General features: G+C 35.2%; 1 protein-coding gene across 10 annotated transcripts in view; it reads right to left on the reverse strand.

The window, feature by feature from the left end:
- Positions 1–23,464, reverse strand: part of LOC131057423 (protein NUCLEOLAR FACTOR 1-like) — a 362,090-nt gene that overhangs the window by 24,101 nt on the left and 314,525 nt on the right. For all 10 annotated transcript variants that reach the window (XM_059221122.1, XM_059221116.1, XM_059221119.1 and 7 more), the window contains 2 exons: positions 8,389–8,418; positions 7,896–7,990 (listed from right to left, as the gene is read on the reverse strand). In XM_059221122.1, coding sequence (XP_059077105.1) covers positions 7,896–7,990; positions 8,389–8,418 — 125 coding nt within the window. The remainder of the gene's footprint in view (positions 1–7,895; positions 7,991–8,388; positions 8,419–23,464) is intronic.

Genomic DNA, 23,464 nt, shown 5'->3' on the forward strand with positions numbered 1-23,464 from the left:
AATCACAATGGAACTATTGTCATAAGATCGATTCTAGACAGGAATATGACCGTCCTGAGATTTAGAACGAAATCCCCTAGCAGTATGCTCCCTCTCACTTGGAGAGCCCTCTTGTTTCAACTTTGCTTTGTAACCCTAGATGTCATCATCTCTTGTACGAATGCCTCAATAATTACCTCCAATGGACTATTGCACTTTAGCGGGTAAATATATATAAAAAATGGAAATGTAAAATCTCAGAATCTCCACTGAAAGCACTATAGCCTGAAAATTAACAACTTGTGGTTCTAAAGACGTCTTGTATGTAAGGGACAAGTTTCTCATAGTAAATAAGATATCCAACTGTAGCTTGTCGTAAACAGACATCTGCTGACATTGTTGATTCACAAAAGAAATGCATAATGTAATTGCACGAAATAATAACTAGATATGGAATTCATGTACATTATTCAACCATAAAAAAACTTATCTCTTTCAAGTCAAAATATGGATCCTTTTGTGGAAGAGTTTCACCAACATCCGCAATGGAACCTTGAGGCATAGTCCTGGTTGGACATTGCATCGCATAGTGACCATATTTGTCACATCTAAAGCATTGGATTTCTGAAATATCCTTCCTTCTTTTGAATGTAGGAGTAACATTGGATTCCTTATCTTCTTCCTTTTGAAATATCCTTTCTTACCTTTCATCTTTGAGGAGTGCGAGGCAAGAACATGAATATCTTCATTTATGGAGCTTTGGCCAATGCCTCTTATAGCCAATCTTGCCTCTTCTTGAATGCAATCGGTTTTTACACGATCAAACTTAGGAAGTTTAGATCGTGCACTTATTCCTTAAATAAATGATTCCCAAGAAGAAGGGAGACCATTGAGGGCCAACATGGTTAACTCTTTACTTTCAATTGTGTGACCAATGGTGGAGAGTTGGTCTCTTAGTTCTGTTATCCTCATGAAGTATGAGGTGATAGTTTCGCCCTTGATCATTTTAATATGGTGGAGTTGTTGCTTTAATGCAAGAGCTCTACTAGTGTTATTTATCTCATACATACTTTCTAATGATTTGAACATGTCATAGGCCGTTTCCAATTTTGAGATAATTGGTACAATATGATCTTTCACTGCATCCACCAACATTTTCATAGCTTTATTGTTCTTTTTCATCCATAGGAGCTTTTCACTTTCTTTGTCAGGTGCAGGTATAGCTTTCTTTACGAATTCATCTAATTCGTTGTCTCTTAAAGCAAGCATGATCCTAAACTTCCAAGATACAAAGTTGGAAGCTCCTTCAAGACAATCCTCAAATCTAACACCATTCACCATTTTGATGTATAAAAGGGAGTTGAGGAATTTGAGGATATATAGAGAGTAGTCTCACCTATATAAATCTAATCTAATCTTGTTTTTCCTTAACCTGGCTCTGATACCATGTTGAATTTTGATCAGATTTGAAGGAGCACGGAATTTTAAATTTTATTTAACTTTGATCTCAGTTTGATGTTAATTCAGCCTATGTAAGGTATGAATTCAATTTGTAACAATATATCAACGATCTTCAAGATATATATATATATATATATAGCCACGATCTTTAGTAATGATGAATTGCAGTATATTATCGACTTCCTACAGGTTGATGATAATTATGAAGTATGAACTGTTGTGTTCACCAAGTGCTGTAGGTTGACAATAATCACAAACTATTATTTATTCCTATATGCCAAGCACTGAGTTATCACGAACTGTGTATTGGTATCACTTGTTCTATCACGGACTGTTTGATGTTTTGATATTAATTGTTCTAACACTGCTGTGTTTCTTATCCTTCAAATAAAGATCACTGTAATGGTGGATAGTTTCTATAGACCAATTAATGCAATAGATTGATCTTTTTTTCATCTATTGATCTCTTGATGATTATAAACCTTTATATGCTGTTGAAATTCATCGAATTCAAAATTGTAATTGTATTTGACTGCAATATAGACTTCTGTGCATGACTTCCTACTATTTACATTCATCCCTTAATTAATCGATCAGTATCTCATACTGATAGAACATATGTTATTCAATGGACCTGCTGTCTGCAATCTCAATTGCTGTGTGTATACCTATCTGCTATGTGTGCTATATGTTCGGTTTGCTATAGACACCAACTGCTTAGTATTAACTTTTTGTTGTATCGAGCTGTAGTATATATATTTTCTATCTTATCTGTTCTCTTCTATCTCACCCTACCATATCGATCTAAATGAATGCATACAAATATAAGACCCGCGAAGGAGTCACGACTCTTCACCAAGAGTCCGATGCATATAAACCAAATCGATAACTAAACTGCTGATAGTTATCAAGGATATTTCACTAACTCGATATACAATGGTAATACATAACTAAACCAATATATTCAATAGTTTGATAGATAGAATCAGTTTAGATAAAAACAATAATCAGCTTTGTGACACAAATAGATAATCAAACTTATCATAATACTTGTCAAATGAATTGACATGAATGATGAAGTATGGTTATGTAAGGAAGTCTGAATAGTTTTAATATGGTTAATTGATTGATCAAATGTGTAAGGCCGATAGGCCACTTACACATTTGATCTAGAGTCGGTATTTAGGATTCCGACTGAAGCTACAACTTCAACAGTAGGACTTGATAGAGAACCTCTACAACAACTCTTAAAGAAAAGAAAACATGAATGGACAGATCAACATACAACTACTATTTCAAAAATCCAAACCAAGATAAGTAATCTCCCAAGCCTCCAAGTTCCAACAATTGAAGATTACATTTTATATTTTGATAATTCTGATTATGCTTGGGGAGGATATCTAGTCTTCTTAAAAGATGGAAAAATATATGTTGTAGAATATGCAAGTGGTGTTTTCCTTGAAGATGTGAAGAAATGGATTTGTTTAAATTAATAAATCTATGGAATTATAAAATGTCTTAAAAAAATATTTAAAAGCTTATGTATCTTCCATCTTTATCATAGGAACAGACTACAACAAATTTATCACTTTCAAAGAAAAGGATCATGGCAAGAGGGATGGACATGGTAAATCTGTTAGATGACAGGCATATCTGATTCAATTCAACTTCACTGCTCAACATATAGCTGGGTAAAGTAATATTTTTGCTAACTATCTCAGCAAAAATGCTTTAGGATTATTCATGAATTCTACTGTAAGCTCTTCTCATCTAGGGTCTAATATTGAAAAAAGCTTTGATGTATTCTTCAGAAAATTAAATTAATTTGCTCAAAGACAAGTTATGATGAAAAGAGTAAATGGAACATATTTAAAAAGTTCATTAGCTGCAGCAGAACAGCTTCAAAATATGGGATACATTTCCCCTCCTAAATTTCACAGTGAAAGTCAAGGAGAGTTTTCTATCTTAATGGTCCAAACCGAAACGACATTCTTATATCTTACTGAATTAGTTTGGGGACCGTACTTTAATTGGATCATTACTTGCAAAGCTCAATTTTCAGAAGGTCTAAGAGGATTTCTTGATTATTTAGAATCTGATAAGGTTGATCCTGATTATAATTTCTCCCAATATTGTTAAAACTGTTATAGTTAACAGAAAATTGAAATGGAAATCATACTTTTTTGTCCATCTACAGTTTGACGAAACAAGATTGAAACTTAAGGCATCGATTCCAACTCAGAGCACTATGGAAACCTGTCAAAGAAGATATCTATGATGCTTTTGAGTAAGAGACTCCTCCAAAATCTGCATCATCAGTTGACAGTTGTGATCCAACTTTTCATTACAGAGCTGGAGATGGCAGTGATACTAAACCTTGATCACCCAAAGTTTTTCTCCCTCTAGATGCATATTATTTCTCAAACCAATGCTTCATGATAATAACAAAGTCCCAAGTAGTTGTGTTTCACCAGATAATCATTGGATAAATGACAGAAACGTCAATCTCTAGCACAATTATGTTCACTCACCAAGTTATCATGTTTCCCTAGACTCAACTCTTCAAACATAGAGCCTCGGTTGTGTTAGCCTCATTGACCTAATTCATTTGAACCAAATCTCTACTTCATGGACCTGAAATGTCCCAGCTTTCCTCAATAAAAACATCTGTCAGCAGGATTTTAAAGTTTATTTTCTAACGTCTCTTTTTGGGATATTCCTAATTTCTGCCTTAAAACAATAATATTACTCAAAATGATAATAGCTTTGTCAAAGATTAAGAATTTACTGAAAATGATGATACCTTTGTCAGATCAATAAATCAGAGCATAATTCTCAAATCAATCATATCATGAATTGTTTGGAAATACTTCAAATCTGCCAAATTTTTTGTTCCTAACTCAACAGTGGCAATATCAAGGGTTTTCATCCTTAACTTGCCAAGAGTATTCAAGGGTTTTTGTCCTTAAAACTCTTAGTCCACCTTGGGGGGTTTTCATCCTCCTTGATCAAGATTTGGGCTTTCCTCCAAACTCGATAAGAGCAATAAGGATTTATGTCCTTATCCTCTCATGAAATTGTAAGGGTTTTCCTCCTCCCAATTTCCAAGACACTTCCTTAATTTAAAATGGGTTGCTTGATGTATTTGCTAGATTATTGCTGATTGCTTGATTTGTCTTTGCTGATTGATATTTCTTGATGAATTGATGAGTGAATGCTTGAAATTTCCTCTCTTCCCCAAGAATTATCTCCCCTTTATATCTTGTTCTTGATGGGGTCACAACCTTTCATGATTCTTGCCTTTTGAACGAGTCACAACTTTTCAACCTTAATCACTGGCTTGAATTCCTCGATTTAATTTTGACTGTATATTCTTATGAATTGCTGCCAAATGATAATCTTAATCAAATTCCTTAATAGAATCATTGCTCTCATATTTCATCTGCCTAAGTTATGAATTTTAAAGGCTGCAACCTCCTTATCTTGGTGGGGGCATGACATTTTCATAGTATCTTTTCCTTTCCCTGTTTTCCAATTATCTCTTCGAACTGCAACATTTTTATCCTCATGATATATAATGTCGTCTTAATTGCCTTAAAACTGTTTACCAATTGCACTTGACTGATCTTAGATGTCCAATTTTGTTTTATCATTTGTTGTTTTTTTTAATGATTTTGAAGTGGAACTTTTTGGGCGTTTTCTTCACTTGGTCTATGAATCATCCTGATTAGACAAGAGAAAGGTGGTCATCATCAAAGTCTCTAGCATATTTCATCATCTTTTACTGGTAACTTTTTATCTTCTTAATATTCAATTTTTATTTTTTTTAAATGAAAAAGTAGTATATATTAACTGTAGTGAAATTTTCAAAAACCCTGTCCACGTGCATGGTTGTAGGAGAAGATTATAGGAACCAATGGATGGGTGCTATTCAAGCTAGACCCTATAGAAAAAAAGATATATAGTCACGGAAGATAGTCACATGGTTTTGGACCAAAAAAGACAGACTGAATTGCTTATATATAGATGATAAAGGTAGACACAAGAAAATTGACAAGCACATTGCTTATTCATAGTATTTGCTAGATATCTGCATTAATGAAGATAAAGTGTAGTATTCAGCTGCGTGGGACATTTTGTATGCTTTCTGGCTTCTGTTCTGTATATTCAGCTGCATAGCTTGGTATATTGGTGGTTAAAGAATGGAATATGAACTCAATGGGTGCTGTTAAGGATACATATGTTTCTTCTTTGTAAGGTGACTTCTCTTGATGTTAGAAAGCCAAATAATACTTCCTGGGCTCTGTAAATTGCTATACAACATCACAGAAAGAAATTTGCATAAAGAGGTCAGAATTTGTATTGAATCTTTATTCTAGAATGTGTTAACACTTGGTCATATTTGGTTGATAAGGAAGTGCTCTTTCATTGTTTGTCTTGATTTATCATGTAGTGCATGCATGCCTCATAATTTGCTGAAGCATTGAAAACACCAATTTTATTGCAAACCTCAAACACAACATGCAAATCTGAGAATGCACAAACAGCAGATGTTGTACAAATCAGAAACTATTTAAAAGAGTTCATTTAGCTACCTTTAAAGGAAAGTAGGCAAAGTATTTGTTAGAAAATTGGAGTTTAGAAAATTGGAGTGAAATCTATAGGGAGATCTTACAGCTTTTCAAAACAAATACGTATTTTAGATTACTACACTTTTCAAATATGGTAAGATCTTCCATTAATATTAAATAACTCAAGATATTTAATTTACTAGAGAAGCATATTCGTGAAAAAATGGATATTGTAGTTTAAAACAGCAACTTGGTTTTTTTTAATGCCTTTTTTTGCACCTTACATTCACTGTAATTTTGACCCGAGTCAAAAAAAGCTAACATGTATTCTAGATTATCATCTTTTTCAGAAGTGATAATATTTTGCATTAAATAACAGAAGACGTGTAATTTACTAGAGAAATGTATTGCTGAAATAATAGGTATTAAAGCTTAAAAAACACTTCAAATCCTCCCAGGTGCCTCCCTTCTTTCCTTCACATGTGAGTATTATTTTGGTAATTTAAATTTGCAAAATGTTGGACCACTATTGCATGCCACACTGAGAATCTCCCTGTTTTGAGTCTCAGCAGAACAAAACTGGCTCATTTTGCTAGGCTGAATGAGTTTCGGCCAAATTTTTCAAAATTTCATGTATTTTTGTAAAATATTTATATATCATGCTTTTCTAAAATTGCCAAGTTTTTTCGCCAAGTCTTAGACTTCGCCAAAAATCATTGCCATGTCTGTCAAGTCTGATTCTAGTGACCATGCCCTAGAAAATGGCTGGACAACTTACATTAACTCAAATTCTAGATGACTAATTTTAGCACCCCTAAAATTCTCATAACAAATTAGAGATATGTTTTGCTCTCTCTAATTATTAAAAGTTTGTTCTCGCTTAAGGAAATAATTGGGACTTCAAATTCATACTAGAATTTAGAATGCTAGGATGAGAAATCAAATATAATTCCATGTTTATATTCTTTTACACTATTAATTCTTTTTGAATCCTTTATTTATATTTATTTTAGCTAACATTTATAACTATATATATTTTCTCAATTTTTTTAAGTAATATTTTTGAATCTTTATTGTCTCCTAAATTTTTGCTCCTTGTTTTTTGTTGTCCCCTTTCCTTCTCAGTACCTTGATCCTCATGTAGTCCCGCCCGCCCCCACCCCCTTCCCCCCCCCCCTCTCTCTCTCTCCCTCTCCTTTTTTAGATTGTTTTTCGTCTGCAACAACTCATTTGTATCTCCTTGATCTCTCAATTATCATCCCGATGATGGATCATGGAGTGTAATCCGAAACGTTGATAAAAAATATCTCTACATAATCTAATCCAGAAAAAAATGCATTAATTACTATGGATCATGAAAATCTGATATCATTAAATCAAATCATCACAGCACAATTACAATAACTAATTTTGAAAGACGTCGTTTAATTTTCACAGATAAAAATGAAATTCATATGAGGTTATTGGGAGTTTGAGAATCTTAGGTTTTATAAGGCACAGTAAAATTTACTTGTCTTACCTGTTAAAAAATTTCACATTGTAATGCAAACAGAATTCTTTTCATTGGTTTGCTAATACATGAAGATATTATTTGTCTATAACTCTTTACTAGCATGTCATGCTCTTCAAAACAAATGTTAACAATATGTCTATAACACACGCTGCCTTTTTTTCAGTATGCATTCCACAGGCATCAATCAAGCATGAATTACTTTAGAGCAATCATTATTTAAATAAAATTCTAATGATAAATCAAAATAAAAATACCTATCAGCATATCCTTCATTTGCCAACCAAACAAAAAGAAGAATTTTTAATTTTTAAGAAGTTTCGAAGACAGATATTGAATAAATAAAAACAAATGTTAGCTATGAATGTACTTACTCGCCAAGCAAGCAAAAAGAAGCATTTTGCTCTTTTAAGAAGTTTCGAAGACGGACAAAGTCAAAGTATGAGCTTATAAATAACATGATACCACCCTGCATAGTTAAAATCAAACTGTTAATCTGCTCTTGTTCATATCAGAAAATACGAGCACAATTCTTCAAAGATATCTTAAAAAATTGATAGAAAAATTATCTGAATAGAAAGAAGACTCAAGGGGGAACATGTAAGTCTATCCATTACACCTCAAATGTCAGAAGAGAACATTAAACTTCTATAGAGGGCATGATGTTCTCTTTCAATTGAATAAATACATAGGCAATCAAAATAAATTGAACCATGCTCTACAAACAATTTAGAAAATAAAGGATTGTAAAGTTACAAGCATTACACTTTTTGAAGATTTGCAATTCTGTTTTAAAATTGAAATAAATTTAGATTAAAAAAATGATGTAATGTAAATTTTGGGATAAGAAGCATAAGATAATTATACCTGCAGCGAATCCTTTATTTTTGGGAATATCTGCACCAAGATCAGAAGGCATTATTACTAGAAGTCTCTTATCTCTCTTTCTCCCTTATTTTAATGCAAAAAAAAATATTGAATCAATTTTTACAAATAGAATACAGGAATAAACCATGACCACTAGACATCCAACAACATCTGCACCAACAGTTTATATTGTTCCATGATATTTAAGACTGCTAGAATAAAAAATAAGAACAAAGGAAATACTACCATTTAGTCATTTAGTTATCCATCTTTTTATAAGTAGGTCAGCTACTTTATTAGTTATTCTACTCAAAGTTTAAAAACTCAGACTCGCCACGGACTCGGTAAACCAAAAATTTGGACTCGTGAAAGACTCGGCAAGGACTCGGCAAAAAAAAAACCGTAGTTTTACAAAAAAACATAAAGAAATTAATGCATTTAGCGAACATAAGAGCCATAATTGAAACATTACACATGTCATATGATCTACAAACACGCAATATTTGAAATTTGAAATATTAAATCTAAATACCCAGATTTCTTCAATGTTAATTATGTTGTTATATGGAGCCTAATTAGACTTGGAGGTTAAATTTTCACTACTTCCATCAGCGTAGTTTCCCCCCTATATTTTTCGACGGGGGTTTGGGGGCAGCGCCCCCAAGTTGGGGTCAAGGGGCATTGCCGCTTGCAAGGTCGATGCCCCTTGACCCCAACTTGGGGGCGCTGCAGGGGCGAGGCCAAAAATACTTTTATTATTTTATATAGGCATCGGGTGTTATTTTTCTATTGGCAAAAAAACCCTTCATGAGATATTTCACTCCCTCAATTACGCCAAATGAAGACAAAAAAATAATAATAAAACTCAATTTTAAAGCTTGCATGACGTTTTTTCTGGGTCGCACGAGTCCATCTGAAAGACTCGCGAGTCCGTGCAAAAGACTCGCAAGTCTTTCAGATGGACTCGCCAGGACTCGCCTCGCGAGTCGACTCGTGGCTCCCATGGACTCGCGAGTCTGTGGTGAGTCCACAAGTTTTAAAACTATGATTCTACTCAAAGCTGAAATTTTTTATAGCATTTCATATCTGCTTTTCTCACCACTCAAGAAATCTTGAGTTTGTCATCTAAAATATTCATCTTTTACCTCATTCACTCCTTGCTAGTCTGTTGCTAATTTAATTAAACTTAATTAATTATAAATAGTTGCCACTTCACAACCTATCACCAAAACATGACAAATCCTACCAACTGTACCCCTTAGTCAAAATGTAAATCCCTGATTTTACCCTATTCATTCATTCAGCTTTCTATTATTCTAATTTTATTCTTTAAAAAAAGAAAGATCAAATACATGTTTTATTTCTACCTATCCTCTAACTCAATATGTGTCCACTGGTGTAGTCAATGTACAATGTCTATGATTATGTTTTGATGATATTGGTTATCTGACTATGTATTAAGTGTTTTGTTGGCGTGGCTAAAATCGTATTGCTACGACCCTATCCGGCCAACATAGAATAGAATGTTCTCGATGAAGTATCCTATCCTCTTGTATAAGGAAGCCCTAATGCTGTTTTTAATTGATCAATGGGGACAACCTCAAGTTTCCAAATGTTAGTTCATGATTGCGGGATAACTCAACGGTTGATGTGTTTTGCTCGGAGTACAAGGGGCCTTATGTTTGCAAAAAGCTAGTTTGCATCCTAAGATGTTGCATTTCTCAAGCCGTGAATAAAAGCAAAGGAGAAGGGTTTAGGAGAACTAAAATTAACAAGATTGGGGTGCAAGTAGACAGATTCAACATAACCAATCCCTGCTTGGCCAAAATAACTCACAACCTCACAAGAATGGTGCAATCTTCAAGGGGACTTAGAAGATTTTCAGACTGCAGGTGCATGGCTAAGCACCCAATTCCGGCGCAGCTCAGACGGACACCTGCAATTAAACTAAACACAATTTTAATGGCTCAAACTAACCATACACAGGGATACACAATCGGCATATTCCCAATTGTATGAACCTGAATCCATCAAATATCTGCACACCAAAAAAGATCTATCTAAACCTGCTGAAGAAAACCATGCAAACAAAAGAAAACCAAGATAACAAACACCATTCTTCAATGTTCATATATTGATTTTGGCTGTCATGGTAACAATTTCTGCAATAATTCTACTTTATTCCTAATCTGAAAACTGTCTAACTCTAAAAATCTAACTAGAATCTAACAATCTAACCCTCAAAATCTAACCCTTTACAAGAGAAAGGCCTCTGCCTTTTAAAGATTTTACAATTTGAATCGAGGGTCGGGATTGACTGCATCCAACAACTGCAATCTGCCTTCTAGAACTTGGCAGCTTTAACCCATGCCTACTCAATTCTCGGTTATCCATTCAACCCCTTTCTCAACTACCTACTACTATTTGGCATTAATTCGGTCAATCCGGTAGTTATACATAACTGGCTTGTCCCTTTGTTTTGAATACATTAGGTAGGGCCCACATGCATCTTTTAAATTAAGCAATTTCAGTTTTTAAATTGATCTTTTGGAATTAAATCCAACTGTGTATCCTTCTGAGAATGCATATTTGATAGCATTCTATGTGTTCTTTGCCTTCGGTCTGACTGGTGGACTTCGTCTTGTGGTCTGGTGATGACACGCTTCTCCGTGCTTGGTTTTGATCCTCTTCAATGCGCTCTTGCATCTTTGTTGGCCAGCATTGATTGTGATCGCGTCTCCAATTTGAGCTCCAGGTTGACGCTCTAGCTCTTCCCGATGTCATTGATCTGCAAATAATCAATTTTGACTTGGATTAATCATTTTGAAAAATTAAATAAATTAATTTAACAATCATATTAAATTTTAAACGATGTCGGGCTTCTTCGTTTTTAAACGGCTAATCCTTTGACATGAAATCGACTATATTGGAAGGATCGTGCGATTTTGGAGAGTCGAGACTTGATGACTTTGAAGAGATTTTGCTCTAAAAAAAGAAGCCTTTAAATTTTCGACCCTTTGGATCATTTTGAGAGACTTTCATTAAAAACACCCTTTATAAGAAATTCAGGCTACTTAGATGAATTGAGCGATTTTGGCTTAAAATGTTTTCTTTTAAAGATGTGAGAATTTCATGAATACTTTATAAAATGCTCTTTAAGTCAAAATTTGGGTCACTTGGCCCTCTTGCAAGATTTTAACTTAAACGCAAAATGTCTCCTCTAGACTTTCAGGTTGCCTTAGCAAAATGTGAGATGGTTTAAAAACACTCCCTTCCTTTTTAATGCTCAAATGTCTTGCACTCTACTAGTTTTCGGCCATTAGAGGTGTTTTGAGATATGTTAAATTTTAATTTAAATGTCTCTTTTGCAACAAAATACAGACCTTTCACTTTGAACGCAAGATGCATATACACACTTTGAAACACCTTCTAAGACAAATTTCGGCCTCGAGAGTCTTTATGAGACTTTGCTTTTAAGTGCAAAGTGCCTTCTTTTGCAAAATTCAGGTGATTGAGCCAAAATGAGAGATTTTGTTCCATGGCCTATACACGCCCTCCTAAAACTTCAGGATTTTAGACTAGAAGTGCAAGACCTTTTAGATGTATTTTTACTTATAATAAAACTCGACACTTTGTTGGAGGAATGCGACATTGCTTGAATCGGGCCCTGAGAGAGAAATGGTGCGACGTTACTTTTCTTCTTGCAAAACCCTGCTACACACCGAATTTCTTAGATATATTTTCACATGAACATGAAATTCAGTCCTTGAAGGTAAATTGCTAAGGGATTTCAGCCATTTGAAATCAATTGCGTGATTTTGTTTTATTCTTTTTTCGGCATTTATGGGCGATTGCACAAATTTGCAAATTTAGATGCTTTTTGTGGTTTTCGACTTATGGAAGCCGATTGCGCAATTTGCTTTCATTTAGCTGATTTCGGCCTTAAAGATGATTTCGCAAGCTTTGAACGTTTTCGGCTGCAAATAAACACAAAGACAAATTCAAGAAAAGTTCAGAAGAACTTGATGACATGCTTAAAAGACAGAAACCTGATGGAGATACAAATGGACTTGGATTTGAACATGGAGAAAGTTTCGATACTGCAAACAAACAAGATCAGAAAAAACCTCTAAGACAGCCTAATGCTTATAAATTTAATGGGAAATGCTTTAGGGCTCTTTAAGCTGATTTGCAGGCTTTTCTAATGAAATCACACGATTTTCTGTTTTCATTTTGCCCTTCACTTTGCCTTGAAATTCAGGCATATTAGAAAAAATGTGCGATTTAGGGTATGACTCGGGATTTTAACCGAGGAATGAGCAATTTTCGCTCGAAATCGCGTGACTTTGTTTCTAACTTTGAATGCCTCTCTTACCTCATGAAACTCGCGCATTTCTCATTTTTTGCGCGATTTAGGTTTTGTGAATTTTTTGTTTTCGCCCTATGCATTTAGTCTAACCTTTGTTTCGTATTTTGGGGCCATTGAGAGTAGATGCGTTACTTTGTTTTTAAGGCAACCCTCCTCTTTGCAATAGAAAACTCGGCCTTTTAGACTAGAATGTGTGATTTGATTTGGCTTAAAACACCTGACTTCAAATGGGTTTTGGCCATTTTGGACGCTTTAGGCGAGCTTTTAGTTTTGCTTCAAACGTTTTCTCTAGCAAACTCAACCTTTCAATCAACAGGAGCGAACTTTAGTTTGAGGTTAACTTTGGCTCTCCATCGGGCAGACTGCACAAAAAAAAAGGGGTCCCCTGTCTAGGACAGGGGTGGGGTGTGCATAACGCACAACACGTTTGTTGGCTTCAAGTAGTTATAAGCTATGTCACCGCATTCACCAAATTTCGGCCATCGAATTTGAAATTCAGCGGATCTCAAAACTTTACTAAAAGTTCACTAAAATTCATAGCCATAATTTGTGGTGTGTTTCTATTAAAATATATTTGAAAAAAAAATGTTTTCCAAGGCTTCAATCCGCACGAGTTATTTTTTGGTCTTTTTTACCAACATCTATTTGCAGGGCTCTGTTAAGTGTTTGCGACTGTCATTTCGTTTGCAAGGCTTTGACACTGACGCTTCTTTCAGCCCCTTTGATAACCCTCCTCGACTCGATGTATTGTTTTTAATATCATTTATTTTATTATTTTTTATACCTTTGTAAATTATTCATTTAAACCATGTTTCCATATATTGTTAATATTATTATATATGTAATATAATAATTTTATTTATATTTAATATAGTTATTATTTTATTAATATACATATATAAATAATTTGCATATTTATAGTTTAGAATATATATTATATTAATATATTGATATATTTATATAATATTTTTTATTTTATGTTTTTATATTAATTTTTTATTTTATTAGTCAAAATATATGAATAAATTAAAAAAAAAAAATATGCACATTGTAGACACCTAAAATTGTCCTGTCTAATTAAATAAATAAATTAGCCTAATTCTTCTATTAATTGAATAAATCTTTATTTATTTAATTAATTCATTTATCCTCTTCTAGCCTTATTTCTCATTTAAATAAATACCTTTATTTATTTAAATTATCCTTTTCTAAATTAAATAAATACTTTTATCTATTTAATTGATCCCACTTCTTCTATTAATTAAATAAATCTTTATTTATTTAATGAATTTATTAACCTTTTCTACCCATGACACATGTCATTCATCTCTTAATTCCTACACTACCTACCCTCTCATTATTTTCTTATTTCTTCTACCTACCCTCTAATCTTAGCCGACCATTTATCTTTTACACCTCTCAATCTTATCCTTCCATTTCTTATAGTGTCTTCTATATAAGGAGATGCTTCCTTCATTATCAACCCTAATCGACGCTTTTGAATTTTCATATGCGTTCAAGCCTACTTGCAACCACATTTCCGTTCTTTGTTGAGCTCTTGTGCACACATAAAATCTGAGAGCAAATATATCAAGCAAGATCAATGGAGATCCAAACCCTATTGGACATGTGATGGTATAATCTTTGTGATTTCATTGGATTTGCATTGTCTTAGGTAATCTTCATATGTTATGGTGGATCTTTGTTGTTGTTAGGCTTGGGTTTTGTGGTTGAATCTATTCAGTCTTTCAATATTGTTATTCCATTTTTACCATAAACACATTATATTATAAAATTATATATTTATTTTATATTATTTTAATTTACTAATGTTAAGACTATTTGATAATTTTGTGAATATATTACTTATATTTTTTAAAAGTCAAATTTATATAAGGCGAATATAATGCTGAATTTATTTTCAAATTTTTCCTCGCCGAAATTCATCCAAATTTCTTTGTTATTGAATTCAAACTCGAACTTGAACCTTGTGACATAGGTTATAAGCATCAATTGGTTGACAGTTGTGTTCCTCTTGGCAAGTGTCACATCTTTTAAGTAGATTGTGTATCATTAAGGAAGGGAGTATGATCTACTTAGATCACTCTGATCCTTGGCCAACCATCTTTGGTCTTTGTTTGCAATAATTTCATGTGTGAATAAAGATATACTTTACTAATGTATTTGGTATGCATTGTCATCTCTATATTATTAATTCACATATTCATTTTATCAAATAGAGCAACAAACAATCACTACACACAATTTTGCCTTCTTTTTCTTAAATGTCCACTTTACAACACTTTAGATGCTAAACTAAATTTATAAAGTGCAGAAATGCCTTTTATTGTTATTTTCATCCTGTTGTGACGTTTTCACACATCGCCCCATTGCAAATGGGGACCCATGTTTTTTGCTTTTTAGGGTTTGTTTTCTAGGTCCTTTAGGGTTTTGTTAGCTGGCCTTTGCATTTTGAGTGTCGCCCAGGAGATCAATAGGATAGCAAGTCCGGCTTGAGTGAAGTCCTGATCTTGAAATTTGGCTAAGTCTGAAAGTCCTGATCCTGAAATTTGGCTAAGTCTGGAATGTCCTGATCCTGAAATTTGACTAAGTCTGGAAACTGAAAAACCTCAAAAAACTAGATTTTGCTATATAACTCCTGGAGGTTTGAAACCACTCTCAAACATCCTGAAAGTATATATGGAATATAACTTAAAGTATAAGAAAGAAAAAAGATAGAAGGAAATGTTATATTCCATAAAAATTATCCTGATAGAGAGTTCGAAAAGTCAAATTTCGCTCCTGTCCATCAGTGAAGGACCGGAGCTCAAAATCAAATATTACTTTGTCCTTGCAGGATTTTAACAACTTGATGATTTGAAGAGGTCCAAGGAGATGTGTTTTATCAAATGAATATAACTTGAAGTGCCGTCGTGAAGGAGAATGACCCAAAATGCAAAAAATCGCTCCTGTCCCTCAGTCAGGGACCGGGGCGAAATCCATTTGTAGCTCCCGTCCCTCTCCCAGGGACCAGAGCGAAGTTCTTCATAAGGCATGTTTTAGGCGAAGATCAAGCAAGTTTTAGGTTTGAAGGCAAGAAAGGAGGTGAATTGAACCCATTGAAGACAAATTGAAGATTATGAAACGTCAACAAGGGACCCAAATGCCTAAGTTCGCTCCTGTCCCTCAGTCAGGGACCAAAGCGATTTTTACCTTAGACAAATTTCTTGCCAAGTTACAGTGAATTCCAAGGCATGGATGAGTGGAAGGAGCTACAACAAGACCAATGAAGATAAATTTTGAAGTTAGCAAGGTGAGATGAAGCCTACAAGAGCAAGATCGCTCCTGTCCCTCACCAAGGGACCAGGGCGAAATTTTGATTATCTTGCCTTCCACTTAAGTTCAGGACCACTTCAAGTCAAGGTGAAGGGTGGTAAAGGCGTTTCAAAGCATCTCAATCAAGCACAAAGTTACAAGGACCGCCAAAATGAAGGATTTGCACTTAAATACCTAAGTTCGCTCCTGTCCCTCAGGCAGGGACCAGAGCGAAATTTCCATAAAGGCCTAGATTTTGAATGTTGATCATGTTTCAAGTGTCCAAAGGGGACCAAGGGACTTCATTTTACACGATGAAAGCAATAGCAAGTTGATGAGAGCAAGGACAAGTCCAAGACATTCAAGTCCGCTTCTGTCCCTCTCCAAGGGACCAGAGCGATATTTATCATAGTGGCCAAATCTCTCAAAAATCACGTTAAGAAAAGATCATGCGAGGTGGTAAAGGGTCTAAGGTGTCTTAAGGGGATGATATACAAAGGTTTCAAACGTCGAAAGATTATCAATTGAGCCAAAGAGGCTATATCGCTCCTGTCCTTTGGACAAGGACCAAAGCGATTTTTATTAAAACACTCATGTTCCTTCAAAATCATGACAATACAAGGACACACAAGATCAAGGACATTATTTAAGAGGCAATGAAGAGGAGCCAAGGTTGAAAGATGACGCATTTTGACTAGGGCTTCAAGTTCGCTCCTGTCCCTCTCCAAGGGACCAGGGTGATGATCCTCCAAACATCCATACGCCTTGTGGAAGTCAAGTAGGACAAGCGTGGAATGAAAGAATAGCATTGTTTATCCTTTACAATGAAGATTGAAGTTCGAAGTTACAAAGGTCAAGGAGAAAACACTAGGATCGCTCCTATCCCTCTCCAAGGGACCAGGGCGATAATGGTCATAAAAGGCATTTGTTCACATAAGCAAGACACTCAAGCTCGAAGGACCCAACGAAAGTGGCAAATTCAACGTGGAGATGAAGACTTTGAACGTTAAAATTGCAAGAATCAAGACCAAGATGATGGATCGCTCCTGTCCCTCAGTCAGGGACCAAGGCGATGAGGTTTGTATTTTTTCATCTTCCCATTTTGGCTCCAAAACAAACAATTGAATTTATTTTAAATGCTAAATTCGATAGGTTTTGAAAATTTAATTAAGTGGCATTTAAAAATAACGCATAACATTTATTAATTAATTTTGCCTATTAAAAATCAAAAAAATTAATTATAAAGGCATAAAGTTAATTAATTAATCAAGTTGAGCGCTTGGGTTTATTTTGTCAAGGTCGGCCATTATTATTTATTTAAAATCGTTTTAATTGCCTCATTTTATCAAAGTCGGCCTAGAGGTAATTGTGAGAGGTGAGCGCTTATAAAAGGAGGTGTTTATTTCATTTTTAAATCATTATTCAAGCATCCTCTTTCATATGCGATTTGAAGTATACAAAGGAAGTGCGAAATTATCATTCAAGAGGAGGAGCGAATTTCAAAGGGAAGGTGCAAGCATTATCAAAGGAGTTCGAGTTTCAAGTTAGGCGAACTTGCCAAGGACATTGAAGAACACATCAAAGATATCCCCAAGGGTAGCGAATTGACAAAGAGGACGTTCATTATCCTTCAAGATCACGTTGAAGCCATCAAATTTTGATTTTTGCCTAGGCGAATTCCTTTATTTTGCATTCTAGTGTTAGCTCTCAAGAGAGGTATGGCGATATGGATTTATTGTTTTGATTTTGAACGTTGATCGTCATAGCTTAAATTTTAAATTTTGAAATTTTGAATTCTAATAGCTCAATCGTCGTTTAGGAAATGATAACTCAAGGACTTATTATGAAGTTTCCTAAATTTAATCTCTAATCTAGTTATTCATTGCAAAATCATGTTGCTAATTTTGAAATGTTGTGTAGGCATCAAATGGAGATCTCATCAAGGAAAATCAAGCCGGATCAAGGACGGTCTTCGCCGGGACGATCAAGCCAGGACAGGGGCGACCTCTTTCAATCCAGCGTTCCAAGGCGAGGTACATCATCATCCTACACATCAAGGACACATGGAGTTAGGACAAGGGCTCGTTGAAGAAGCAAATAATTTTAGAAGAGTTAATCAAAGATAACTTCTTAACGCTACCAAATTGAGTATCAACCAAGTGTCAGACGAGGTGGCATCCTAGTCATCACATCTCCAATCAGTGAGGTCCACCTCAGCATGTCCAGATTCAATGTACTTAACTCATGGAAGGTGGCACAAACTCCGATGTACCTACCCCGGCTATCCATTGGTCGATTTTTCTAGAGGGGACATGTGTCCAAGCAATACAATTTTATCATTGGTCAAGCATTAAATGTTATGTAATGGTTGTAACAAACCCTAATTAGGGTTTTCATTGTTGAATCTTGGCCATTGATCTTGAATTGATCTAAGCCATCAAATTGTATTGTGGGCACTATATAAGCCCTGACATTTCATTTTGTAAAAGGGAGTTAGAGAGAGAGTTGTAAATAATAAAAAGCAGTTAGTAGATAGAGAGTAGTTAGAAATTGATAGAATAGTAATTAGAGTAGAATAGGAGGACAAGGCAAGAAATTGTTGCCATTGATTGTAAACAAACTCCATTTTCATTGAAGTAATGGTGAAGTGTGTCGTTTCTTGCAATTTGCATGGTTTCTTGTTGAGTCTTCAATCCTAGATGGTAGATGATTAGATGAATGGAGGAAATGCGATTGATTAATGGTGGAATTCGTATATCCATACTACTAGCAGTTTGTTGATTGCAGACTTGCCTTGTGTAGTCAACTAGAATCATTCAGCTTAAGCTCAATTTCAATTTGTCGCTTCTTCATTGATATGCATCAACTTGATGGTGTCTATGCCTGCGGTGATGATTTGAACATCATAAAGCTTCCCTTAGAAGATCGCACTAGCCTTGTGGAGATGGTCCATTGATGTCAAAACAAGACCTAGTTAGAGTTTCATCAAAAATCAAATCATTGCTCCTACATTCTTAGTATTAGGATTAGATCTTCTCTTCGCCCTCATCCTTTTTCCATTTTTTCAAATCTAAGCCAGTAAGAGCCTGTGTTCCAGCAAAGCAGATCGGAAGTTCAATCATCAGATGTAAGTCCCCTTGTGATTCCAGCAAATCACATCATACCACTGGAGCTTATCCACACGTAGAGACCCTACTAACCAGAACATTGGAGTCATCCTAACTGATCCTTCATGCGAATCTTCAGCAGTTAGAGACTTTATTCAAGAGAGGATAAGATGCCTTTGGGTATTTTATTCTGTGTGTGATTGTGTACAAAATACACGTCAACACATCCTCACAAATTTAAAAATAAAAAGTCATCCAATAAAAATAGCTATTTTTAGTGGCAATATATAGAGGTTAGTAGATACCACAAAATAGCTTATTTTAGTGGTCCTCCTCATCAAGCTTGCCAATCTCTATAATTATCCCTTCTAACCCACTCTCACTTAACTCCTCTTGATTCTCAGATGGATCAACCATGGACAGTTGTGGTGCAGTCTCCTATGGTTGCAAAGGAGCCTATGTAGGACCAGCCTAGGTGCTATCAACAACCATGATCGGATTCTCTTGTTGGTCAAGTTTGTTAGCAATGAGTTTTGGAGATGAAGGGAAAGTTAGAGCCTCCACTAAAATCTCAAGTTGGCCCAATGTAGTGGGCACCCTAGAATGCCCAAAAACTAACCCCACTGCTGATAGGAATTTAGTCAAACAGTTTGCAGCCAACTCCTTATTCCTCCGTTTAATGTTTCAATGTTTTTTTTGTTTTTAAGTCTTTGCACAGGTATGGAACCACATAACATGAACTAAAAAAGAATTTACAATAATAGGCAAGCTGGAAATTGAACTACTGCTGTTATAATATTATTTCCAGAATTAACAAAAATCAAATACATAGCGGGTTATTTTCAACTCACTAAATACTCCAGCATTTTGACATAATGTTCCAATCAAAGTTTCTAATTCTGCTGCTACAGTAACATGAATAGTGCCAGGTGAATAGTGCCAGGTGAATAGTACCCGTGTGAATAGTGTCGCATGAATAGTACCCGCATGAATAGTGTCGCGGCCTGTAGCTGGAAATGCAACCAAATAATGCTGCTGCTTGTAGCTAGAAAAGCACCCAATCTGCCTGTAAATGAAGCTGATAGCGAAGGATTCCAAAGGCCAAACCCCAAGGGAATGACGTCTAGAATGTCACAAGAGAGGATAGACGTCCTCTAATGCCAAGAACGGATCTGCAACTCACACACCAAATTCTTCTCATATTCCACATGCCCAATGAAGCCACAAAAGCTCCCTTTTATTCTTTCTCCAAGGGGCGACCCAACTCACTCAAGCAATGTGGGATAAAACATGTTCAATATAAAACATATTAAAATATTCACTTATGTCTCCCTTGGTTGCCCCTTTGATTTACACATATCACCATAGAACAAATATTAAAGTAACACTTTAATATTTTACAATTAAATTAAATGTTACTTTAATAAAACTTCAGGCATTAAAATATATTAGCAATCGGACTCCGAATAGCGTGAGTGATAGCTTGTCGGAAAGCTCTCGCCAAGGAGTATCAAATCCAATCACCAAAACTAGCCCCCGTTGTGTCCTGCTGACTTACTAAAAATAGTAAGTATGCCTGAAACTAAGTAAATCAACTTCGTTTTGGCCCAAACTGGAAATGACTAGGCCAAAACACTCCAGGATCCCTTTAAACCCTTCGTTAGCCCTCAGGACCATGTAGAGCTAGGCTAACGCACATATACTTGGTTAATCTGCTAGAGTGGGGACATTACACCCAACCACTCGTCAATTTCATTTGCTTCCTCCACCACTAAAGTGTCTCCAAGAAATGTACTGTCTTCGAGAAAAGTGCCCTCAATGACTGGTGGTGTTGGTAGTGTGGCTGATGGTGCTAGATGTGTGGCTGGTAGTAGTGTGACTAGTGTTGCTGATGGCAAGGTAACTAATGATGGCAATGTATCTAGCAATGACGATGGTAACGGGATAGCCTTCTAAATCTCAATCTCGCATAGGGACTAGGCACCAACAAACAATGACACCTCATCTGTTGGCATAGTGGCTAATGTAGACAATGACAATTTTCTAGGCTCATAGTCTTCAATAATGTCTCCCGCATCATCGAACAAATCCCTTTTTTTTTGTTTCTTTCTCGTTGGTTGTGATGTTTCCTCTCCAACATGTGCTTGCATATCCAGGGTTGTCCAATAAAATGTTGTGGACCACGAGGGTCAAGCTAGGATAATAGTTGGAATTTGCCCCATTTCTCCTCAAGAAATTGCCTATGAAGGGCATCCAAAAATAAAGTGATGGCTTGTTGCCTCATGTAGAATGATGCATGTTTCTACAAGACAAATTCTTGGATTCTCTCTGATAGAAAATGCCCCAAGTTGTACACCTTGTCGATGCTCAATTCAATCATAAAATTGATCATCCTAATAGACACATCCAATGCTCGGTCGACACCTGTTAGTCTGCATTTTACTAAGTCTAGAATACATTTCCATTCCACAATAGCCAAAAAAATTCATTATCCCCTCGTTCCCCACTCTCCATATACTATCACATTCTTGTTGTGTGAGGTCTAACTTGCATATTCTCTAAAGAAGCCTCTTTGTAATGGTGAGTGATTTTTCTTGCTGGTTTATATACAAACATCATATGGAGGGCATTCAAAATACCCTAGTTAAAACCCCCTAGCCAAAATAAAACTGTTACCTAGCAAACTTTGTAATCTATCACGAACTTGTGAGTGTGCTGACTATAATTGACCACCATCGTCTTTAGATATGGTTCAAACTCTTGAGAATTGAACAAGAGTTGCACAACTTTAAACACCTATGCACTTGGGATTATTTTGCCATCATGTTCTACACTTGCTGCCATTAAGATTTTCTCCCATGTCATTGCATCTAGTATAGTTTCGTCTTTCTCTATGCTATAGTCTTACCTAAAACAATGCGAAGACTCTAGTGTTGTACTTTACAATGGGCTCTTGGAAGTTACAATATGATTTAAATATATGATGCCTTCTCCAAAAAAGGTTGGAATAATTTCCTTTAAGTAGCCAACCCTGCAAGAAAATAGAGAATGATGTGGCCATATTGTGAAGCGGACCAATTGCCAAGGTTGTATAATGAAGAAAATTTGGAAACTGGAAATGAAATTATAATGCACCTCTTGTGATTTTGGCCAAATGTTGAAGAAGGATTACCACCTTATGTACCTTACAATGATCTTGTGACCATACATCCTACTTATGCACTATTGCACATGATCGCAATACGGGAAGAAGATTGGAATGTGAGAATCTTATTGGTCAAGGTCAGAAGTAGTATGCTAATGATAGTTGGGTGTTGTACGATGTGGGCACAATTGCCAATATCTGCACTATGTGGAGCCACCAAGAAAACACCAAAATAGGTTGTATGACAGACATTGAACAATAAGGAGGATGTACACTTAAAAGATAAAAGTGTGAATATTGTTGTTGAATTGACTAGGTCATATGGTGAGGAAGAGCAATGACTTGCGTGAAAGTACAGTCAAGAAAGATTAATGCCGCACTTGGTCACTATATGGTAAGAGTACTACAACGCCAAACGACAAATGAGAATTGTGGATGTCATATGACCTTGATGGAACAACATAATATTGGGCAATGAAATAGCATGGTTTCTTGTCATACATTCAAGTAGAAGTCGTATGATGGGAATTGAATAGCGGTCGTACAATTCAAATGAGGATTAGCCATATGATGTGGTTTGGTCATTGTACCAAACCCTCTTCTTGTCATTGTATGGTATGAACGAAGCCTCTTTTCTATCGCTGTGCAATATGAAATAGACTTTCTTTCTCCTACTTACTTTGATATGGATTTGGATCGTTGAAGGCACTTTCAAAATTTAAGTCAATGGAGGTTTGCCTATTATTTTTTAATATACTAAGTTTTATAATAATGGGCTCAATTTTATAAATACTTTTCTTATTATTTTCCTTGGTGAATTGCTTTTAATTTTCCATTTATAAGTCACCCCTCTTTTGTGTCGGACAATATAAAACATATCTAGCCTTTATAATTTTTAGAAGGCAATATTTTAATATTGACCAACTTTATTTATTTAATAGTTACCAGTTTTTTTATATATTCTAGCCTTATATTTACATGCCTTTTAATTCCAGCATTTTTATAAATTTTTTCTTTCTCTATATTTTATTTTCCATCTCTTTTCTTTTCTAGCTTTCTTTACTTTTTACCTTTATCTCCTTGTCATGTTACCACATACACTAGTCATAGGGTCTTTTATAGCATTTGTTTCACAACAGG

Source organism: Cryptomeria japonica, chromosome 5 (assembly GCF_030272615.1).
Source record: "Cryptomeria japonica chromosome 5, Sugi_1.0, whole genome shotgun sequence".
NCBI classification, from domain to species: domain Eukaryota; kingdom Viridiplantae; phylum Streptophyta; class Pinopsida; order Cupressales; family Cupressaceae; genus Cryptomeria; species Cryptomeria japonica.